General features: G+C 33.4%; 3 protein-coding genes and 1 pseudogene across 4 annotated transcripts; 3 read left to right on the top strand and 1 right to left on the bottom strand.

The window, feature by feature from the left end:
* The first annotated feature begins 237 nt into the window (after window positions 1-237).
* LOC106349332 (aquaporin TIP1-2) lies at window positions 238-1725 on the top strand. Its single transcript, XM_013789280.3, has 2 exons — window positions 238-804; window positions 1121-1725. The coding sequence occupies exons 1-2, from the start codon at window positions 418-420 to the stop codon at window positions 1493-1495; spliced, it is 762 nt and encodes a 253-aa protein (XP_013644734.1). The 5' UTR covers window positions 238-417; the 3' UTR covers window positions 1496-1725.
* A 13093-nt stretch (window positions 1726-14818) lies between these two features.
* BNAA06G32850D lies at window positions 14819-15791 on the top strand. The gene is made up of 2 exons (XM_048781200.1): window positions 14819-15081; window positions 15180-15791. Exons 1-2 carry the CDS (start codon window positions 14946-14948, stop codon window positions 15587-15589), a joined length of 546 nt encoding a protein of 181 aa, XP_048637157.1. The 5' UTR covers window positions 14819-14945; the 3' UTR covers window positions 15590-15791.
* Window positions 15792-16178: 387 nt separating this feature from the next.
* Window positions 16179-18278, top strand: LOC125609821 (annotated as a pseudogene).
* Window positions 18279-18321: 43 nt separating this feature from the next.
* Window positions 18322-21034, bottom strand: LOC106349334 (BTB/POZ domain-containing protein At3g26490-like). 2 transcript variants are annotated; one of them, XM_048781199.1, is made up of 5 exons: window positions 20563-21022; window positions 20380-20449; window positions 19428-20264; window positions 19059-19334; window positions 18322-18873 (listed from the first exon to the last, which is right to left on the bottom strand). In XM_048781199.1, the coding sequence occupies exons 1-5, from the start codon at window positions 20619-20621 to the stop codon at window positions 18484-18486; spliced, it is 1632 nt and encodes a 543-aa protein (XP_048637156.1). In that variant the 5' UTR covers window positions 20622-21022; the 3' UTR covers window positions 18322-18483. The 2 variants fall into 2 exon arrangements, with proteins under 2 accessions (XP_048637156.1, XP_048637155.1); XM_048781198.1 differs by having other exon boundaries at window positions 19059-20264; window positions 20563-21034.
* Between the last annotated feature and the right edge of the window lie 1146 nt (window positions 21035-22180).

The raw sequence follows: 22180 nt of genomic DNA on the forward strand, positions 1-22180 counted from the left end.
AAACACTTTTGGGTTTAACCTCTTTTACAACTAAGTTCGGATAAACATTTCTACTCCTGATAATATGAAATAAATGGTAGAAATATCCGACTATTTTGGAATAGTAACTTTATTGGTAAACTATATAATTATGAGAGACAATTCAACATGTATATATTTCAAAAACAATTACACTCAAATATTTTTAGAAGTTCCATACTATATAAACCTTTTTGGCTCGAATATTCTACAAAGATAGTAACCTAGTAGTTTGTATTATGTATCGCCGTTATCTACAATTTGACACGCACACAAACTTGGCTATATATATGCCTAAACACACAAACGAAAATCAGACCAATCACTACACAAATAAACCCATAACTCTCTCTCTCTCTCAAAACATTTTAACTTCAAACCAATTAACTCCCATCGATCATGCCGATCAGAAACATTGCCATCGGCGGAGTCCAAGAAGAAGTGACTCACCCCAGCGCACTTAGGGCGGCGCTCGCTGAGTTTATCTCGACTTTGATCTTTGTCTTCGCCGGCTCAGGCTCCGGAATCGCTTTCAACAAGCTCACTGACAATGGTGCCACCACTCCTTCAGGCCTCGTCGCCGCTGCTTTAGCTCATGCTTTCGGTCTATTCGTCGCTGTTTCCGTCGGTGCTAACATCTCTGGTGGTCACGTTAACCCCGCCGTTACCTTCGGTGCTTTCGTCGGTGGGAACATCACTCTCCTCCGCGGTATCCTCTATTGGATTGCTCAGCTTCTTGGCTCAGTCGTCGCTTGTCTCCTCCTTAAATTCGCCACCGGTGGCTTGGTAACGTCCTTACCGTCGTCTAATTACTAAATCGCCTGAATATTAATGGTTTTAGTCTTTTAGAAATTGAGTTCAATTAATTAGGGTTAATTTTCTTGTAAATGTGTTTTACTTTACCTGATTACGTAAGAATGTTAAAATTTGTGGATTTGATCTTATTCTACATAAATAAAAAATAAAAACAATCAAACTAGTTGAAATTATTTTGGACCAAGTATTTTTGGGTTCGGTTTGTATGAATATTCCAATTAAAACCACGCTTTTGACCTAACTTATTGGACAAGTAATTAAACCTTCCTTTTTTAAAAATGTTCAGGCAGTTCCAGCTTTTGGTCTCTCTGCTGGAGTTGAATCCTTAAACGGTTTCGTCTTCGAGATCGTGATGACCTTCGGGCTCGTCTACACCGTCTACGCCACAGCCGTCGACCCCAAGAACGGTAGTCTCGGAACAATCGCACCAATCGCCATAGGTTTCATCGTTGGAGCTAACATCCTCGCTGGTGGAGCTTTCAGCGGAGCCTCCATGAACCCAGCCGTGGCTTTTGGACCAGCCGTCGTGAGCTGGACGTGGACCAACCACTGGATCTACTGGGCTGGTCCTCTTGTCGGTGGTGGACTCGCCGGACTCATCTACGAGTTTGTCTTCATCAACCAAAACGGCCACGAGCAATTGCCCACAACTGATTACTGAAGACTGCCAAAACTCAATGTGATTTGATTTGTTTTTATTTCGCATCGTAATGGGGTTTCTTTGTGGTCGTTGAATCTTTTTTTAGATGAATCGTTGTATGTTGATTTTATTGTGTATTTGGGTTTGTCGTTGGAGTTTTAGTTCCCTGGAATGCTTTTGTGCAATTGTATTGTACGGTACTAATGGCTATAAATTATAAAACCAGGGAATGTGAATTACCATGCTTCTAATAGTTTTTGCAGAAAAACTTCTTTAAATTTTTTAAAAACTCGAATGCCAAATATAACAAATTTAGTGCCTTCGATTATTAAAAAGGTAAAATATGATTAAATTTTTATTTAAGAGATTCCATTAGTTTCTAACCACAGCTGATGTCCTAAAAAACCAATGTTTTGTCTACTTAGATCAAACAATTCAATTGGCTAGATAGGAATCGGCACTCCTCGACAGAGAGCAAACCCATGACTGTTCAAACATGGGAAAATGAAAATCTCATGCTCTTACTCTTCTTCTTTTTTCAACTAGTGGAGTCTGGGGCAGGAACCCTGGATTATTGATAACAAATCACCGTATATATTACTAATTATTATTATTATTTTTTTACTGAATTTTTTTTTCCATCGCACCCTATTACTAATTATTTACATCGAAGAATTATCCAAATAGACTTTTATAAAGACATGTACTATGATTATACAACTAAACCTCGTTATGTCTAGTGTTTCATTAAAATGCGAAGAAAACAGAAATAACTCCACAGATACATGGCGTGAGCTTTCAGTTTTCAAATTTCTTAATTTAGCGTTTTATTGTAGTGGTATTAAAAAGGGTCGGTCCCTAGCGACATGTTTGATCGATTCGCTCCATGTTCAACATTTATTATTTTTCTGAATTCTGAATTTTTCTACCAACATTTCGGCGGGAATATCTGGGGACATCTTCGGCATTTCGATATCATTTTGTTTGCTTTTGAAACGTGAATAGCAATCAAATGGATGGGCATATAGATTCGCCAAATCTTGTGGGGTAAATTGGATAGGAAGTTCTCGAAACGAGTGGACACGGACCATTCTAGACCTAACCTCACCATGTTTAGTTGTTTGCATAATTGTCTTGAAAATACAGTGTCAAATACAAAGTTTCGTTAACTTACCAGTGCCGTGCGAAGCTAGCCGGGGGCCTAAGGCCTAAAAAGTACTCTCTCCGTTCCTAAAAGATGTATGTTCTGGAAAAAAAATTTGTTTTAAAAAGATAATATTTTTTTATTTTTTCAATGTATGATTTTATGAAAAATTGTAAGTTTCAAAAAAATTAATGGTTTTTATTAAATTTCTATTGGCTTGAAGTTATGGAAAATTGTTATTCATAATAAACAATGCATATTTAATGAGTTTTCTTAATATATGTGAAAAAATCTAGAATATGCATCTTTTAAAAACAGAGGAAGTATTTCATTATTCAGTATTGAGCATTTATTATATAAAACCTTGAAAAATGTATTAAACTAAATTTAGCAAAAAAATGTACTAAACTTTACAAAAAATAGAAGGTATACATTTGACTAAAAACAAATAACAAATAGATTATTTATGATTATTTTGTATATAATTATCTAATGAAGTGTATTTTGATTTAGAAATTTTTAAGGCAAAATTAATAATATTAAGATAATATTCTAGATATAAAGAATTATGTGAATGTACAAGATTAATGATACAAATTTTTAAAAGAACGAGGACAAAAATGTGTAAAAGAAATAATTTTATGAATTTAGATTAAACAAAAAAAATTCAGTGTCTTAAATAACGTGTAATAACTGATTAGTTAACAACTAGCACAAACAAATTAATAGCAAACTATATTTCCGGATTTAAAACTAAAAAAAAAATTATATACTAGGTTAACCAATTGAAACAGAGATTTCAAATATGGAGTCCTAAGATATGATGGGAGCCTAAAGCGGTGTTCTTTTTCATTACATGGTGAGCACGACTCTGCAACTTACACAAGTGACCAAAGTTTTGATAGTTTATACGTAGAAGTTTGCGAAGATAGGCTATAACTAACACAATTAGCTAGGTCTGGGCTTACGGCTTACCAAACCACGATCAAAGAGTTAAAGACATTATTATATACACATGCAGATGCATTTCATATATACAAGATGCACATTGCCATGTGCAACGTTGGACCATTCGTACACCGCACCATGCATTACTTAATATCTCATACCTTCCTTTTTGTTCTTCCCATATAAATCCAATCTATATGCCTTGCCATTGATGGTAAACTTTTTATAAACAAAAAAAGAAGAAGTTGATGTCGATTGTTCCTAATAAAATCTAAAAGAAAACTTGAAACCAGTTAAATTTTAGATCTGTTTCTTAAATTAGTTTTAAATAGCATGTTTTTACATTTATAAGAGCAAAAAGCAATAAGATAATAAACATTTAGTTTCCTAATTTCATATAACGGTGAAATTAAGTTATACCCTAATTGATTGAGAGATATTCCGGATAAGGAGTACATCAGTCTGTGCACATGCCTGATTTTTATTTCGGTACATCCCATTCCCAGCCAATTTTGTGTTGTCTTATTTTTACGAATTTGTTCCCCAGAAAATAACTAGAAAATAAAAATGTTATCTCTTGGACTTGGCCTGCAATGTTTTTTAAATTGTGTCCAAAAACTTTTAACCAAAATTTAATTTTGAAGTCAATGTGTTATAATATAATTTTAGCAGTACGTATGTTTCCGAACAAACCGTACGTTACATATTAAGTAACTATTAAGGAACATCCAAACAATTATCTATTAACTCACTAATATCATAATAATGTTCCCTCGAATATGGAGTCAGAATGATGATATGCGCAATATCATCTTGGAAAAGAATCCTCCAAAACTGGTATAGATTGTAAACCACATCAAAAAGTTTGTTGTTGATGAGTTTATTAGAACATAAAAGCACTTATATATCACGTACGACAAAAAATGTAATCTCCTCAAAGAACGAAGTTTTATTCGTGTATATACTACCACATAATTATGACAGAACTCTCCAATATTAATTTGTTATTCATTTTTCTTTGCCACAAAGCTTTAGCAAATGCCTCTCCCGTTTTCTTCTTCTTTTTTTTTTGGTTCCCCGGCCATATTTTTGTAGGTCATATACATATATAGTCTTTTTCATTTTTCAAATTTTTAAGTTGACATGGCTTGGTCGGTTTGGAGCAAGTAAGAGTTCAAAATTCTAATTCATAGAGATCACATATTTAAGTTTGGTCGGTACGTTCACTTCCCTCGTAATTCTCCGACCATTTACGTCCACGTCTCTCTGTCATCATTTATACCCACTAAACGTAATCATTATCAGGACTTTCTACATTTAACTTCTTACGAAGTTAGGTCCTACACCCATCATGACATGACAATTTATACTAGGGCCACAGATAATGTGTGGGTGTGCGTGTGAAGAAATGAAGAGAACAGTAAATAGTTTGTCTTTGTTCTTTGAAATTTTTAATGGGGGAGGTTAATTTAAAAACTCCAAAAAACATTAGATTTTTTGTTTCAAAATTATCTGTGTTGCCTACAACTTATCTTTTTCTTTAATAAAAACATATATATAGTGAAATTACTACTCCCTTCGTTTTTAATATAAGTCACTTTAAAATTGTGCATATAGATTAAAAAATTATTAATTTTTTATATTTTTTAAATAAAAACATAATTAATTATTTACCTAACCATAAATCAACCGATAATAAAATCGAAAGTATATTATCATGGTCATATAATATTAAGTGTTAATAAATTTTATATAGAAAACCGAAAACGTCATTTGAAGCATAAATGTTTTCTCTAAAACGACATATTAAAAAACGGAGAGAGTACTAATTAGTTATATTAAAATAAAATATTATATTTTATTAATTTATACATATTAATCTATATAAACCTTATGTAAAACTACAAAAGCTTATTTATTTATTGAGTTTATAAATTTATAGAAATTTTAGTATGTTAAAATTGTCAAACATATGTTGATTCAGTGTTTTCAAGTTTTGATATACTGATTTGATTCAACATGCATGGAATGCCGGCCGGTGGATACAACGCAGAAACAATATTTTTTTTTTTTACATTTTTTCAGTTAAGAACCGATTTTTATATATCTTATTTAAGAAATGAGTTTTAATTTTTCTTACTTAAAAGTTAAAAAACAGTTAAAAACTCCACCCTAAGAACTTCTATTAATCATGATCTTAATTCCCATAGTTTGTTCATCAGTAAAGAGTCGCATTCTAGGTTAAATGTTGCAGTGGATAATTTGTTCATGTCATAAAAATCTTGCATATTACTAAAATAGGCTTGGGCTTAAGTTAGTTGAACTTTTAAAAAGCCCATTTATCTTGGTGGTATAATTTAGGATGATTGTCCGAAGTCTGATTGTGGTTCACTGGTTAAACAAAGCCTAACCCAGCTCAAATGCGCAATGGTGCATGAAATATATTAATTAGCTTGTTACCTAACGAGCCTGTTTAAGAAAAATATTCCCCAAAAGCTGGTACATGTTCTGCAACACTATCCATGGTAGGTCTTTCCTGTAATCTTAAGGTTCTGTCGAGATAATGTTTGGTAAACCTCTAGTTTAAATAGTTGTATAATACACCATCTCTATGGACGGACCTATGGTTGACTAGTTTTAGGAATATTACATACGACAATAAGTAGAAGCACACAAATAAATTCACCAGCTCTGCGTTGTTGTGTGCATGAACGATACAAAATTCACAATTCAATAGAAGCAGAAGAAGAACAAAAGAATATACCGTAAATCAAAGCCAGAATTCAAAAAACAAATTAAACAATCGGTGTTATCAAGTAATAAATTATTGCTCCAATTTTTTTTTTCTTCCTTAAACGAAAAAGGAACCATATATTATTGTACCTTTATCAAAACTGATCCAAAGATTCCCACACACATAACCGTAGTACAATAGAAGTAAGATTAAATTCTACCAAAATATTAAGGACCAAGTAGAAAACCCTAAATTGGGATTGCCTCGGTGGATACACGTGTTCCCCGAGGCCCGAGCATGCCAAATCGACATTTGCCTTCTATTTGCAAACTCCATCCAACTTGCTCAATGCTTCTCTCATTATCCTAGTCACCTTATCGGCCCTACCGGGACCACGTTACGCATTCACAGTCCATCAATATGACTAGATACTAGATCATGGTTCATTGGGAAGCTTAAAAAATTATGTAGATTTGGCATGATGAACATTATACTTTACTTCCATATTTTTTTAAATAAAAAATGTACACACTACGAATATTTTAAACACTTTCTGAGAATGACATATAGATCTTCTTTTTTCCAAAATCAAAATTTATTCATACACAAAATACGGTATTCATACAAAAACTGCCGACCACACGAAATAACCCCACAACCAAAAACTTATAGAAAACGGTAGCTAAAACTCACACTGGAGCTACTCAAATGACATATAGATCTAAATTCCGCGTTCTATGACCAACAAAACAAATGTTCATCATATTTAGTTTGGGATAACATATAACTGCCATCTACCGGCAAGAAATTATCTCAAGTGTCAATAATGATACAACAATAAAACACAAATCATTAGCTTGTTTTGGTAACATAAAGACCAAAAAGAAATTGGACTTTATGACAAACAAAACTGTTATAGTTCACCATCTAACCAATATGATAACGTAGTTATAATATTTTCTGTGTAGTATGTATAATGACAATATATACCTTTATACCGACGCTTTACTGAAGCGATCGAGTGTTTGAGTTAAAAAGATGAGTTGTGTAAAATTAAGTTTCACAATAAATGTTAACAACTCTGATTTATCTTTCAAAAAGAAAAGAGAATTATCGCAACTCTGAATATCAGATTCACTAGAGTAAAAAAACTGGGTTTCAGAATCAAAATCGATGAGGAAGTAGATGCAGATTTACATCAGTGGAACAATAGGAGAAGAAATTCGGGAAACAAAATTAAGGTATTTCAGGCCCGTTGGTGAGGAAGAAGTGATGGTGGTCTCGAAAATGGTAAAGTTAGCGTAACCTAATCTTAATATGTATTGTAGTTGCAGTTATGGGGGGTGAGTTATAAACGAGGGATGATGAGTGTGTGTTGCCTATCGGAAAGGCGGAGAAGATGTAAATGAAAGTTTGCCAACTATACTATGTTTGACTATTGGAGACAAGATTCCACATCGGAAATATGAAAAGAACTTGAATAATATATATGGGACTTGGGTCAATCCACTAATTGTCAATTGGTTTTAAGTTAGAAGTCCAAGAAACATGGTTCTGATACCATGACAAGTTTCTTGAGCTTCCTACTTAAAACTAATTGGCAATTAGTGGATTGACTCTTATATATTATTCAAGTCCATTTCATATTTTTGATGTGGGATCTTCTCTCCAATATCGACGAAAGGAATAACATAGTTACATTTGTTATAGTGTAGCTATTGTGTAATGTTACTATACTATTAAAACATAGTTTTTTTTCTTATATTCTTCACGTAGTTTTATACTATTTTAATGAAACAAACTAGATTTTGATGCGCGTTTCGCATTTTTGTCGAATATAAACAAAGTTTAATATGAATAACTATTTTGAAATTGTATATATTAATGTTACAAACTCGTATTATATTGAAAAAATGAATATGTTTAAAACTATGTAATTTATGAATTATTTTTTAAAAAGATTTGTGTATGTACATTCTAATTTAAATATTTTTAGGCTTGACATATTATCCGGATCCGAGAAACCAAATCAAAATTGACTTGAAAATACACTGGGTTCATGGTAAAATACCTATTTGATATTTTTTTGGACTCGCGGGTCTCGGTTTGAGTCTAGGTCGGTCTCGATTTGAGTCTGGGTCGGCTCTCGGTTCGCATTTGGGTCCTTCTCGAGACACGACCGGGTACCTAAAATACCTAAAATGCTTAAATTTTGATTTTTGTCGAATATAAACAAAGTTTAATATGAATAACTATTTTGAAATTGTATATATTAATGTTACAAACTCGTATTATATTGAAAAAATGAATATGTTTAAAACTATGTAATTTATGAATTATTTTTTAAAAAGATTTGTGTATGTACATTCTAATTTAAATATTTTTAGGCTTGACATATTATCCGGATCCGAGAAACCAAATCAAAATTGACTTGAAAATACACTGGGTTCATGGTAAAATACCTATTTGATATTTTTTTGGACTCGCGGGTCTCGGTTTGAGTCTAGGTCGGTCTCGATTTGAGTTTGGGTCGGCTCTCGGTTCGCATTTGGGTCCTTCTCGAGACACGACCGGGTACCTAAAATACCTAAAATGCTTAAATTTTGTGTGTGTGTGTATTAGGTATATTTGGGTATTTCAAATATGTTTTATGTATTACGAATATTTTTTAAAGTGTTGGGTTTGGTTTTAGGTATACTTTCGTGGTTTGAATAAAATTTCAAATTAAAAAAAAAAAAAATTGGGGATTGGGGTAAAATTTTGAGTGTTTTTTTTTCTTGGTAAAATTTGGGTGGGGGCGGGGGAGATTTGGTATTTGAATATTTTCGGGTATTTATTTGGGTTTTCGGGTATTTTTGAGTTTGTAGATATTTTGAATCTTTTTGAGTCTTAAATATTTGAAAATTTTGAAATACCTAGTTGGGTCTAAATGTTTAGGACCTAAAAGACCCGGATCTGAAAAGAACCAATCCGTACCCGACCCCAAAATCCAAATGTACATGTCTACTCTCTCTTATTATATTTTATGTGCATTTTATAAAAGTTATATTTGTTGATTTGGTGAGACTTAAGATTTACTTTGCAGACTTTTGGCTAATTTAATAGCATATATTGATATGGTTTTAATAGTTTTTAATTTTTTCTTAAATAACAATTTTTTTTATTATAAATACTATTTATAAAATAAATTTAAAATATTTAGAGAAAATGTATATCACATGAAATGAGAAGTAATAATATAATTCTGTGAAAAGTATTTAAAATATTATATATTTAAATTAATTAATGATATAACCAAAAAATAATTTTGCATGGGTGAAACAATTTATATGTGGATGGCGTGAAAACCTATATATGTAAAATGATAATTGATGATAATTAAATAACAGAGACAAATTTATAATTTGATTGATTAGTTTGTTAAATACGAAATTGCATGAGTATATAATATAAAGATTATATTTTATTAATATATATTTTATACTGATTAAGGTAAATATTGTTAGAGAAATATATGGAACATATTGTTAGTCTAAATTTAAGGTAAGACCAAATGAATGGGTGCAACAACCTTGTATAGGTAGATTTTTCAGAATGTTTCTTTTTTAATACTTTAGATAAATATGTTGTTCCACTTTGGGCCTTTCTTGTATATACATGCAGTATCAGTTAGATCCAGCAAAATAAATCAGTTTCTGGTTGTGTACTCAGTTACTTCGGAGTGAAGGTGAGTTTGTGGATGACCGAATCTTAGCAGAAGCGCCATCTGGATAATAGATCTAGGGTTTGATTTTAGTTGGATCTGGGTCAGAAACTCATCGGAGCATTCACCGTAGATGAATAATGTTGCTGCTGTTTCTCATTTGGTCAGCTTGTTGCCTCCAATGTCTTCCCATGTCTCTTTCATTGGTTGCTCATGTAAGAACTTCCCCATATGGTTTCAATGGTCCAAGATGAACATGCAACGTTGAGGTGCTCACCAAAGACTTTTTCCTATTATGATGTCACAACAACTACTATGGCGTTCATTGGGTTTGGATCTGATTGGTCGCACGAGATGGTTCAGGGTTTCATGTCGTTACTCTGCTTAGTCTTCGCACCAAAAGACATCTATTTTCACCTCTACAGCCTGCTGATGGGAGCATCCAGCTCTCTGCCTTTCAAAGTTTCAGAAGGAAGCCGACCGCCATTACTTGCGTTCTTGATGCTCTGCAGCTAATTTTTGTGTGTTTTGCTCGCGTGATGAAATCAGAGCTAAGACGTTAAACCTCTGCTTCTATCAGCCAGTACTACATTGGTTTTCTAGCTTCTGGTTTCTCCTCATCGGTGAGGATATACATGGAGCCGGTTTGTCGTCTTTTTGCGTGTGCAGCGTTTGGAGTGGATTTCACCAGGTGTGAGACCAGAACTTTGACAACCTGCTTCACCTATCCTCTTTTCAGAGTCAGCTTTGAAATGGTCTGCAATGCCTCAAACTGTTCTACGGCTATTTATCCAATGATTTCTGTTTTTTATGCAAGTTTCAATATGAACTTAAAGTTGGAATTTATTAGAACTGAATGGTTGTTGACATTTACTCTAGCTAAGCTTTAATTATGTCTTTGGAATTGTGATTAAACCTTCTTTGTTTGAGAAAATCTTTTATTTTTTTATACTCTGAGTCACTTTTGCTTTGATTAGCTATTTTAGATACACTAGGATTTGACTTTATCAGAAGTGATTGTATCTTTTTGTATCATTACTTCGTTAATGAAAATTTCCATATTTATAAAAAAAACATAAAACTTTTAATTGATGATTCATATACATCTATAACAAATTGATGTTTTGATTAGATGTATATGTCATTACTTGACCAGTCTTGACTTGAGTTTCGGTTTAAATAATTTACATGGTGTATCGTAACAAATGATCGGTATAGTTTTTGGCATTAGGGCATCTCCAATCTATACCTATTTTTTCTTCTATAATTCGCACAAAAATAGAGTAACTCTATTATAGAGTAAACCATTAGAGCAAAACTTACCCTATAATAGAGTTACTCTATTTTTGTGGAAATTATAGAGGAAAAAATAGATATGGGTTGAAAATGGTTTTAGTTGAAAGGTATTCTAACTCGGGTGAAATAATGTGATAGCAAATCCAATATGTAGTATTAAGTGTATTTTTTCTGAACCGATCGAATAACTGATAGTGTTTATCAAAAAAAAATTCTTATCATCCATAACGTGTTACATTCCATTCACACGTCGCATGCTCAATAGAAGATGTTGGATGGCGATGATATTAAGTTTTGTGACAAAGTCCAATGGACTCTGTATTAATAGTAGTTAGTGAAGAATTGCGTTTTTTTATTAAAACAAGTATCTTACGCTGACTAATTGACTGAAAGGAAAATCAATCAAGGTTCTATTACGCTGATTACAGTATGTTTAAAAATATTTGTACTGTATATATTTTTTATAGAAAAAAAGGGAAACCAAGTATAAATACGTCCAATATTTATGATGAGATGGGCTTATCCTTTTCAATGGGAGAAGCAATGGTTCTTTGCGTGTCTACCGCAGAAACAACTCCTCGTCGATATCTCTCCATTCATACATTACGTGTCGCCCTGTCCTTTTGTAAAATTCTCTCAATAGTCTGCAAAATAAAATTTCGATTTTCTTGTACCTTTAAAATTGAATGCCGGGGGATTGTCTGACATGAACAATAAATAGTTTGATGCATAAATTACATTATTAATGAATTTAAGTCATGATTAATTCTGATCTCTTAACTGGAGTTCTTAATTTCGATTAAGAGATGATTTTTAACTTTTAACTAAAAAAACTAATAATTGTCTATTAAATAAAAGATACAAAACGTCTATTAGTCGAAAAGTGTAAAAAAATGTCAAATCATAAGTTAAAAAATTTTAATAAAAGATGGGGGTTAATCATACTCTTATGTGTCCCCTTTTATTTTATTTTTGTTCAGCTAAACCAGAAGAGAAGAGAAAGAAAACCAGAGCCTCGCATAAAAACAAAACCTAGTTTTTATGAATTGATCATTCATTTGATTATAGCTAATGTCCAATTCGTACTCGTATCATTTTGCTGCGAATTTAGTTACATTTAGTCATGCATACATTTTAAATAACAACAACCCTCAAATTTTACACATGGATATTTTATAGGGAAAGGAGATTCAAACCTAAAAAGGGAATTTATAAAGTCATGAATTTTTGGCGCCACACCATTTAAATCACTTACATATGAAAAACCTCTTTATTTAAAAAAAAAACTAAGTATAACTAATCTATAATGGTATTTCAATTTTATAATACTGTTAGAGACTATTTTATATATGTGATTGTTATTATATATCGTATTTTAACACTAGCTAATGCATAAGAGTAGAACCACACAAAGATTTACATAAAGGAGGGACTCCCCAGGCCACAAACTACTACATCATCAAGAATACATACATTGAAATTATTCATCATTCTATAAGATTCAGTTGCCCATCGCCTGCCAAATGATAAACAATGGGATAAATAGGAGAGGAAAACAATCTCATAAACGAAAATATGAGGAAGTATTTCTGTAAAAAGGCTTATCACAGAAGAAAAAAGGGACACAGAGAACATAAGCGGAGAACAAAAAGATCATGTAAGAAGGATGGAGAGGGCAGTATATGAAGAGAGTGCTAGAAAAGAGAACCATCTTGCTACCACAAATGTGCCCTAAGTTTCAAAAAAAAAAGAAGATGTGCACTTGTCACTCAACTTAAAATTATTCATGTGCGCTCATTGGACTTTCTAGGAAAACACTTGAACACTTCCAATATTAGTTCTTAGAGAAAATTACTAAACCCGAGCATACAATTGCAGTTCTTACGGTTATGATTGAAGGGACAAGGTCAAATTACTTCTTAAGATCCTGATAAATACATAACCTCGTTGCCTGTCTTTGGATGCTACTGCATACTAAATATATTTATTAATTCGTTGCATAGTAGGACCATTCAGAATAACTGGTCAATGAGATCGGGGCGTTACTGATACACACACGTATGCACAAGATAATCATTCTCAAAAAAGAAAGAAAAAGATAATCATTCTCATTTCCAATTTTATTTCATATACAGTCATACAGATATTGTAGGAAAAAACATATTTCCAAAAGAATATTCGATTTCTTTTTCATTTTTTACATATTTGTGGATTCGTGTGTTTACATGCCATCATTGGATAATGTTGATGTAACCTTGAATTTGTTCTTCCACTTTACGTTTATCTCCTTCCTTTCGTTATCCTCCTTTAATATTGTTTTACATGTAGTTGAATGTTCCATTCTTATTATTATTTTGCATATCTATATTAGATGGCTATAGGCGTATTCGTAAGTAGAAAAATTAAATTATATTCCTTATACGCACAATTCACAAGTGGTTTATATGTAATGACATTATTGATAAATTATCGGATATCAGGATTTCTAAAATGTCCTGGATGGGGTTTTACATTACGGCCATGCAAGCCCTATGGACCATTTCCATGTGTGGCCCACGTGATATGGGTCCCAACAGCTCTCTTTCTATCTTGACAAATTTGTTCACAACAGTTTGGAGCAATGTCTACTAGTTGACGCTAGATGTGGCGTTTAATCGCATCAAACTAATTCAAATGAAAAATTTGGTTGAAGTTCAGGTAAGTTTTGCCAAAGACCCAACTGATCAAAACCGAATCAAATTTACCAGCCACCTTTGATCCTCTGAACATGTTTTTTGGTCATTGATGTTATAAAACTAAATACTACTATTATCAGTGTTCTAAAACGCATCGGACGCTTAAATGGAACGAAGTGTATATGATTTTATGTAAAATATCAATATAAAATTAATACATACATTAGTTTTATAAAAATAAACATAAAATATTGATCTTAAGAAAATAAAAAAATCAATACCTAGAAATGATAAATTTTGTTATTATTTCAAAGTATATTTTTATTGATTTAGGTTTCTTCTTTAGATCTGTCTCTTGAATGTTCCTAAAATTATATAAGCATCATTTGATTAATCCAATTATTTAATTTGTATTAACTTGATAAATAAAAGTATACAAACTAAAATATTTACAAATATTTACTACTAGCTAATTTAATAACTATACAATTTTTTTCACCCATAAATTGATCCATAACATGATGTTCGAAACACTAAATTTTTATTTTCCACCGAAATATAATATGACTGAGAATGTTAATGAATACTGTTCATAGAATGTAGCACTCAATACAAATAAAAAAAATTAAAACCTTATCACAAATCTACTTATCTTAAATTTCTTTGTCTCAATATTGCTATCTTTATTTTTATAAAATCATGTTATCTTATTCGGGGGTTCCGTACCTTTCTATTAAAGAAATTAAAAAAGAAAAGAGAAGACTATGGCTTACGTAAATAATGGGTCCACCAAATTACAATCATACCCTTCGCTGTTCTCTCTTCTCACCATTGTTTGTTACATTTTCATAAATCACTATAAATATGGTCTTAACGTTACTCATCACTTGGCTTGCACAGACAAAACTACTAGAAGAATCCTTCACTCTTCTTCTTCTTCTTCGAATATTTTTCTCTCTCTATATATAGTTATGGTGACGAACTCCACAATCAAACTTCTCTGTAGCTATGGCGGGAAGATTTTACCTCGTTATCCCGACGGTAAACTCCGTTATAACGGCGGCCACACCCGCGTCCTCGCCGTCCCCCGCTCCGTCTCATTTTCCGGTTAGTTCCCGCTCTTATTTGATTTTTTTAAGATTTTTTTTTGGAAAACGATCTTGTGGAGAGAGACACTAAGGCAGCGCGTGTCATGCGTGTAACAGAGCTAGCGTCGAAGATGGCTGAGATGTTCGGATCCGCCGTCACTATACGGTGTCAGCTTCCGACGGAAGATCTCGACGCGCTCGTGTCCATCACGTGCGACGAAGATCTAGTGAATCTAATCGAAGAGTACGACCTCGTTTCCTCCTCAATGAAGATCAGAGTCTTCCTTAACCCCCCGAAGTCCGTTAAATCGACGGTCTCGCCTCCTCCGTTAGCGTTACCGGCGTCCACCACGTCATCAGCTTCCTCTACCTCATCCAGTCCTAGATCACCGTCGCTGTCAAAACCACCGCTACCTCCGTCGCCGCCGAGGTTGACGACGGTGAAGAATCAGTGCTACGGTTGCTACGTCCACCACCGTAGTTCGAGAAATATGTACCTCGTCCACAACGGCAATCACTGGCAATAACCCCAACTCCAAGCCACAATCATCAGATGAATAAAAAAGAAAAATAAATATGAAAAATCGAATATATACTTAAAAAGAAAAATCTTCGTTTTATAAGTGTAAAAGAAAGAGAGATAAAAAGAAGGTGTACGTGATCTCTCTCTGTGTGACGATGATCGTCGCCATTAATGAAATCATCCTAAAAGCTTTTTTGTCTTGGTGACTTGGGTGAGTTCGTGCAATTCATTCTTTCTTTTCTCAATTGCTTCCGGTTAACGTTAACCGTTCCGACATATGTCATCCCCTGCCTTATCTACTCTTCCGTTGCATTATTCTGTTTTTGTTGCACCGTCACCGTTTAGTGGATGTCATTACACCTGTTGTCCGTTTCCGTGAATTACTTTTTTTTTCTTCTTTTAACGAACACTTTTTCTTTCTTTCTTTTTTTTGTCACATTTTAATTAATATTTTCTTTTTTGACATTTTTTATTTCTCGGTTTTTCCCACTTGCTTATTTTTTTTTTTTTGTGGTTTATAGTTTTTAATGTTTTGTTGGTATATTATAATTTCTGCTGAACTAACATCTTTGGCCACCCTTTGTCATCTGCAGGTAATCTCTACAAAAATAATCAAGCCAGAGGCGTAACCGGTATACTCGTTTATGGTATGTATTCAAATTTTTAATTTTCATTCTTTAGATTATTATAAGTAAGAGGTATGTATTCTGACGTTTGTATTTTCTCTGATTTCTTTTATGGGGTAGATGAAATTCGAAAAAATGGGGATAAGCTTGAGAGAAGACAAAATCCTGTTTGGGAATAAAAAGAAGAAGAGGTGATAATGAATGATGATAAGATTCGATTTTTAATTAAAATGGGTCCCGAAATACAGCTGGTGCGGAGAAGGAAGTATAGTACTTATTAGTTTCGGAAAATGATGTTCGTTGGATCTAGTTGAATGGGAGAGGAGAAGACACCAAGTACGATTTAAATTGAGGAGTGAATAATGATGACCTAAAAACAGGGACGTGAACTTGTAGATATTTTTAAGGCAATGACTCTATTAGGCATTGATTAGGAGCTATCACGAGGTGGAAATTAATTAGGCTGTATAACACCAAATTAGGCACCGTGTACTACAGAATATAGTGGAATGATGACTGGAGTGATGGATGGATAATCGCTAAACATACTTTTAAAGACATTCTCAAACTTCAGGCGGCGGTTATGCCATAAAGAAAACTATAAAACGAAAAGGAGACTATAGAAACCATAAGCATTTGGGTTTAACTTAACCACTCAATTACATAAGCCAACATTCAATAGAATCAAACATAAGGTGGACCGGATTGATCTTGAGTTGATCGTTCTAACAAGATGGCTGTTTGACTTTATCATCATGGAATCATATTAAATTCTTTGGTCCAATTCGACACTTTCAACTAACTTTATCTTTTGATCACAGACATGATGACAACATCAAACTCAATATGCTTGACTTGTTCAGCATTGAATCTTTTTTTCTAATTTCTTTTTATTTAAACCTCTCTAGTATTCTATTAGTTCTAACGAGAATCACAATACCATGGATCAAGATCTTGATAAATTCCCAAAATTTGAAATCATCTGACATGGTTGATTACTCCACCATGAACTTGCTTGATATGTGCAGTTTAACATTTCATTTGTTGTGTTCTGTAGCTGTTTTAAAAACCTTTTTACAGTTTATATACCTGATGCAGTCTTGAACATGAAGAAGAACCTAGAGAAATGCTTTATGTTTCTTAAACTTTCTTGAATCTCTTTTTGAGTCTATATGAATGTTGCTTAGAAGGATTCTTTATGTGCACATTGCAGTTTGGTTCTTGTCTTTTATTGTAAATGTTTGAATATAGTTTCTATTTTTGTCCTGACATTTCAAAGATTTTGTTTGGGATCGATTCTATATTAAAGTCACTTGTTAAGCAAGACGTAAGTTTCAACAACTTGCCTTCATTACCTACAAACATTGGATATGGAACACAGAATCTGGAGAAATTATCAATCCAGCTGAAGAAACATTGTTACTTTCTAGCTTCAATAAGCGAAATGCATTCTCTAAAGTATCTTGACGAACATATAAACGAGATCAATGGGATTCCAAATCCCATCAAGAGATTAACTAAACTCGAGGTTCTAAACCTAAGCAGCAATTTTACAACTTAATCGGTTTCATTGACTCAATCACTGACCTAAAGAACATGAGGGAGCTTGATTAAAGGAACAACCAATTTCAAGCGATACCAGACTCGTTTTACAGGCCAAAGAAGCTGGGGAAATTTAACTTGGACTAGAACCCGATAGAGATAACGTCTAAATTAGTGCCTAACCAAGGAGCTAAATCGGTTATTGAATTTATGAGGAACATATGGGCGGAGGTCCAACAAATGATCGGTGTTGAGGCTGAGCAACATGGAGATGAAAATGGGTGGGTCTCATGGGGAACCTCCATGGTTATTAATCTTGTTTCTGGTGTGCCTCAGACCATTGGAATTTAAGGAGAACCTGGTGATGATGGAGATAAGAAGCCTCTAGAATCTCATTATATCAACAAATCTGAGTTCTGCTCGAGTTTTGTTTTTCTAATTTCCGGGTGGGCTTTTTGTAAACACATCATTACCTTTTTTACAGTAGTTTGTGACATAAGAAAATGTTTTTTTTTTGAACATTAAGAATATGTTTCTTTCAAATACATTTCTCTTTTCTCAAAACCAATAAAAAACTGATGTACATATTTTCTTTATTATTCTCTTTTACAATGTGGTATGAGAAACGAATTTTCCAAAATCAAATAAGCTTCAAAGAGACAATGAAAAACGCTTGACTTGAGTGACAAGAAACCAGTAGAACAAAAAAATCTCCCACCATCTTTTCTTTTCAAATCCGTTGGCTTAAACTCCTACTGATCGACAATAACTTGCAAAACATCTTCTTAGGTTGCCTTGGGATAGAGCACAACGCCATAAACCTTGAAGGAGTGCTCTGAAATCCTCCGTTAGGTTTAATTTCAACTCTTTCTAAATCTGCATCTTCTTCTCTTCTTGTTGTAAAGCTTCTTCTCAAAACTGCTGTCTCATTATTTGTGATATTGTTTGTATTTGTAACAATCGCAGCTCGGGCTTGCTCTACAAAGAGGATTTGCACAATCACTCTCAGTGGAAGCAGCTGGTTCTGTGCGGCGTTCTTGCTTGCTTCTACTGATAGTTTCTTGCAGTCCAAGATTCTGCATAACCTCTTTCTTTCAATCTTATCAATCTTCTGATGAACCTGAAAACACACAGGGTGTGAAATATAACAATCAGTGCACTGCTGTTAAAAAAATGTTGACAGTATATTTAACAATGTAATGAAATAGTTTTAAAGTTAATTGTTATATCTATATGTGTTTAAAGTTTATTTGACCGTTGCAAATGCTATTAGAAAACCCAGAATCTAGTTGTAACATTGTTTACCTGAAGATAGATATCAATGGCTTTGTACAAGTCGTCATGACTGATCCTTGAAAGATCAGGTATAGATTCAGCCAACTCAACAAAATTCGAGACTGTTAAGTTCACATCTCTAGCAACCTCTTGAAGATAAGAATCAACAAGCTTTGCTACTTTAACCAACAACGGAGGAAAAGATGAAGAAGAGAGAGATCCTCTGATCTCTTGTATCTCTTCCATGTTTTCTTCTGAACGAGATCTTCTATGTTGTGTCCTTGTTGGTCTTCTCTCAGGACTGATCTGAGATAGAAACTGCTTCACCATCATCGTCACAACATCCACATCGTATAACATACCTGACTTATCCGATAAGGGTATCAACAGCTCGCTTACCGTTGCCTTATCAAGCTGGTTCCCAGCCTTCACCGCGAGTTCCATCTTCGAAGTAGGCGAAACGTTCATAACGTTAACCGTCTTCAGTAGCTGAAGCAAGAAGCTACAAGGAACAGCGGATCTTTGGGTTGGTAGAAGGGAGATAACCGATTCCAAAACCGGAGAAGATTCTTCAATGCTTGGTAGCCATTTAGATGCATAGATTCTAAGAGCATTCCCGATTAATCTCGGAGAAACGTTCCGGTTTGATGACTTTATCGCCACCATTGTTCTTTTGTAAAGATCCAAATCCAAATCAGCTAAATCTTCACCCCACCAACGCGAGCTCTCTGCCTTACCATTACACAAGCTTTCATCTCTTCTTCTCCTTGACCGGTTTCTCGACAACCCCGTCTCCATTACGTTAGCGAAATCGTCACCTGGAGATGCATTTACACCGTTGGCTATCGCCTCGATGCAACGGCTAGTGATGCCAAGATCTTCGGACCACGAAGGTAAAGCCTTTGTGGTCTGAAGAGCAACAAGTGAGTCTCTCCAACTCTTGAAAACGCAAGAAGTCAAGAAATGTTCGAGTCTTTGGACAAGATTCTCTGTCTCTCCGAGCTCGACTTCTTCAGTCATACCGAGATACTCCGCTGCACATCGTACCGCGACTACGTTGTGAGCGCTGAGAGTGATCGTGATGCCGTAACAGAACTTAGCACAGAGCTCAAAAGCCTCTGTTTCCCCGGGGAAATCAACGAGTTGGATTACTTTCTGGTCTTGTGAGGTTTCGGGTTCTTGTGATTGTGAAGAAACCAAGTTCTTTAAACGCAAGCATTTTGATAACATCGGAAACTGCAAATATAAATTGCGCCAAAAAAATAAAAATCAGAAATCAAATATTGAAAATGTTTTTTTTATTATAAAAAATCTTGAAAATGTTACTATGAAAAAGTGGAATTTTTATTACCTTGTGAAGAAGATATTTGGTGGATTTTACTTGGATTATAAGATCATTCTGTAAATCAGAAGACACAGACCTGTAAAATTTTCAGACAGGAGTTAAAAAAAAAAGATCAGAGATCGGTCGGAACAAGTTAACAAAAAAATTCAAAAATTTGAGAGAGACAGAGGATTGAGTTCTTGTGTTCACCTTACTGCTTCCACAGTGTAGAATGTATCAGGCCGAAACCCTAGTTCCATAAACTTCATTTCCGGTTTGAAAAGTGAGTCGCCGGTGAAGTCGGTTCCGGTTCGCCGGAATAAACTTGATTGTGGGTTTTGTCCAGACCGGGAATTGGTGTATGTCAGAACAGAATCGCCTCCCCGAGATCGTCAAATTTTTGTCTGAAATTCTAGTAACCGGTGGATTTGCTGCCGGAGAATGGTAAAGGTCACCGGAAACTGAAAAAAAGAAGAGACCGATGGAGCTACGACGACGGTTGGATGATCAATAGCTAAAGTATCGTTAATCACAGGGAAGAAACTTGGATTTGAACAAAAGAACAATCCTTTCTCTGAAAATTTTGATGTTCTTAGTAACAAAAAAAATAAAAAAACATTTGATGTTCTTGTCGGGAAAACGAATGTGAAAGACTTTGAGGGAGTATACAACAAACAAGAATCTGTTACACACAAATTTATAAACGAGTGGTTTTGTAATAAAATACTAGTTTATTTTTATTGTCAGATGTAATTTTTTAAGGTTTAGCTGATTACTTTGAGAAATGATTAGCTTTTTTGTCACACCACCTGAGAACTTTCGTATAATCAATTTCAGCAGAAAGCACAAAGTATAGATATAATATTATTTAATTGAAATTTACAGATCAAAGAAAAAAGCTAAAGTAATAATAGACGATGATGATATAATGATTTTTGAAGTTGTATGGTTGATATAAACTGGAGTTGTAGTGCCATATAAGTTGTAAAAAATGTCTAGCTTTTTACCCTATATTAATGGAGTTTATGCAAGTAAAGATTTTTACATTTAAAATATGATTCAACTTTTATAAGCTAAGAGAGATGTGAAGCGGTGTGATGCATCATTTTTGTGTGACAACAGGCGGTGTGATATTTATTTGTATGAGAAAGTGAGCTTAATCGGATTTTGAGGGTTCGCAAGAGAGTTTTGAAGCGGTGCGAGGCAAAGATTTACTACGCCTAATATTCATTTTCAAAGCTATGGTTAGGCATCAAGGCTTGGATCGAGCATTTTGGATTTTGATTCTAATTTTTATCGCATCGTAAATTTTATTAAAGCAAATTTGTAAATATGAACCTGGTGGATTTTAATTCTAATTTATACCACATCCTAAAACCATAACGTAATCATATATCATTTGGTTCAAATTGTATTAATTCGATTAAGATATATCTAATGTTTAAGGGAAAACATAAACATTAGATTTTTTTTTAATTGAATAGAGATAAGTTAAACATTCATCAAGTTAATGATTATCAACAAATTGTTAAATCAAGTATAAAAATAAACATTATTTGTAAACAATATGCATTACTTTATAGATAGAATTATTATTTTAACAAACAAATTATGAACTACTTATTTAATTATACATAAGATATTTCAAGTATTTATTTAAGTTTTAATACTTATTTTTATATGTCATATATATCAAAACAAATATTGAATTGAGTATTTGAAATATTTATGTATGTTTCAAATATATATGTTGAGTTACTGAATGTTAGTTTCAAATTTTTAGTTATTTTTTGGATTTGGTTAATAACAATTCAAGTTCAAATATGTT

This window comes from Brassica napus, chromosome A6, assembly GCF_020379485.1.
Source record: "Brassica napus cultivar Da-Ae chromosome A6, Da-Ae, whole genome shotgun sequence".
Taxonomy (NCBI): Eukaryota; Viridiplantae; Streptophyta; class Magnoliopsida; order Brassicales; family Brassicaceae; genus Brassica; species Brassica napus.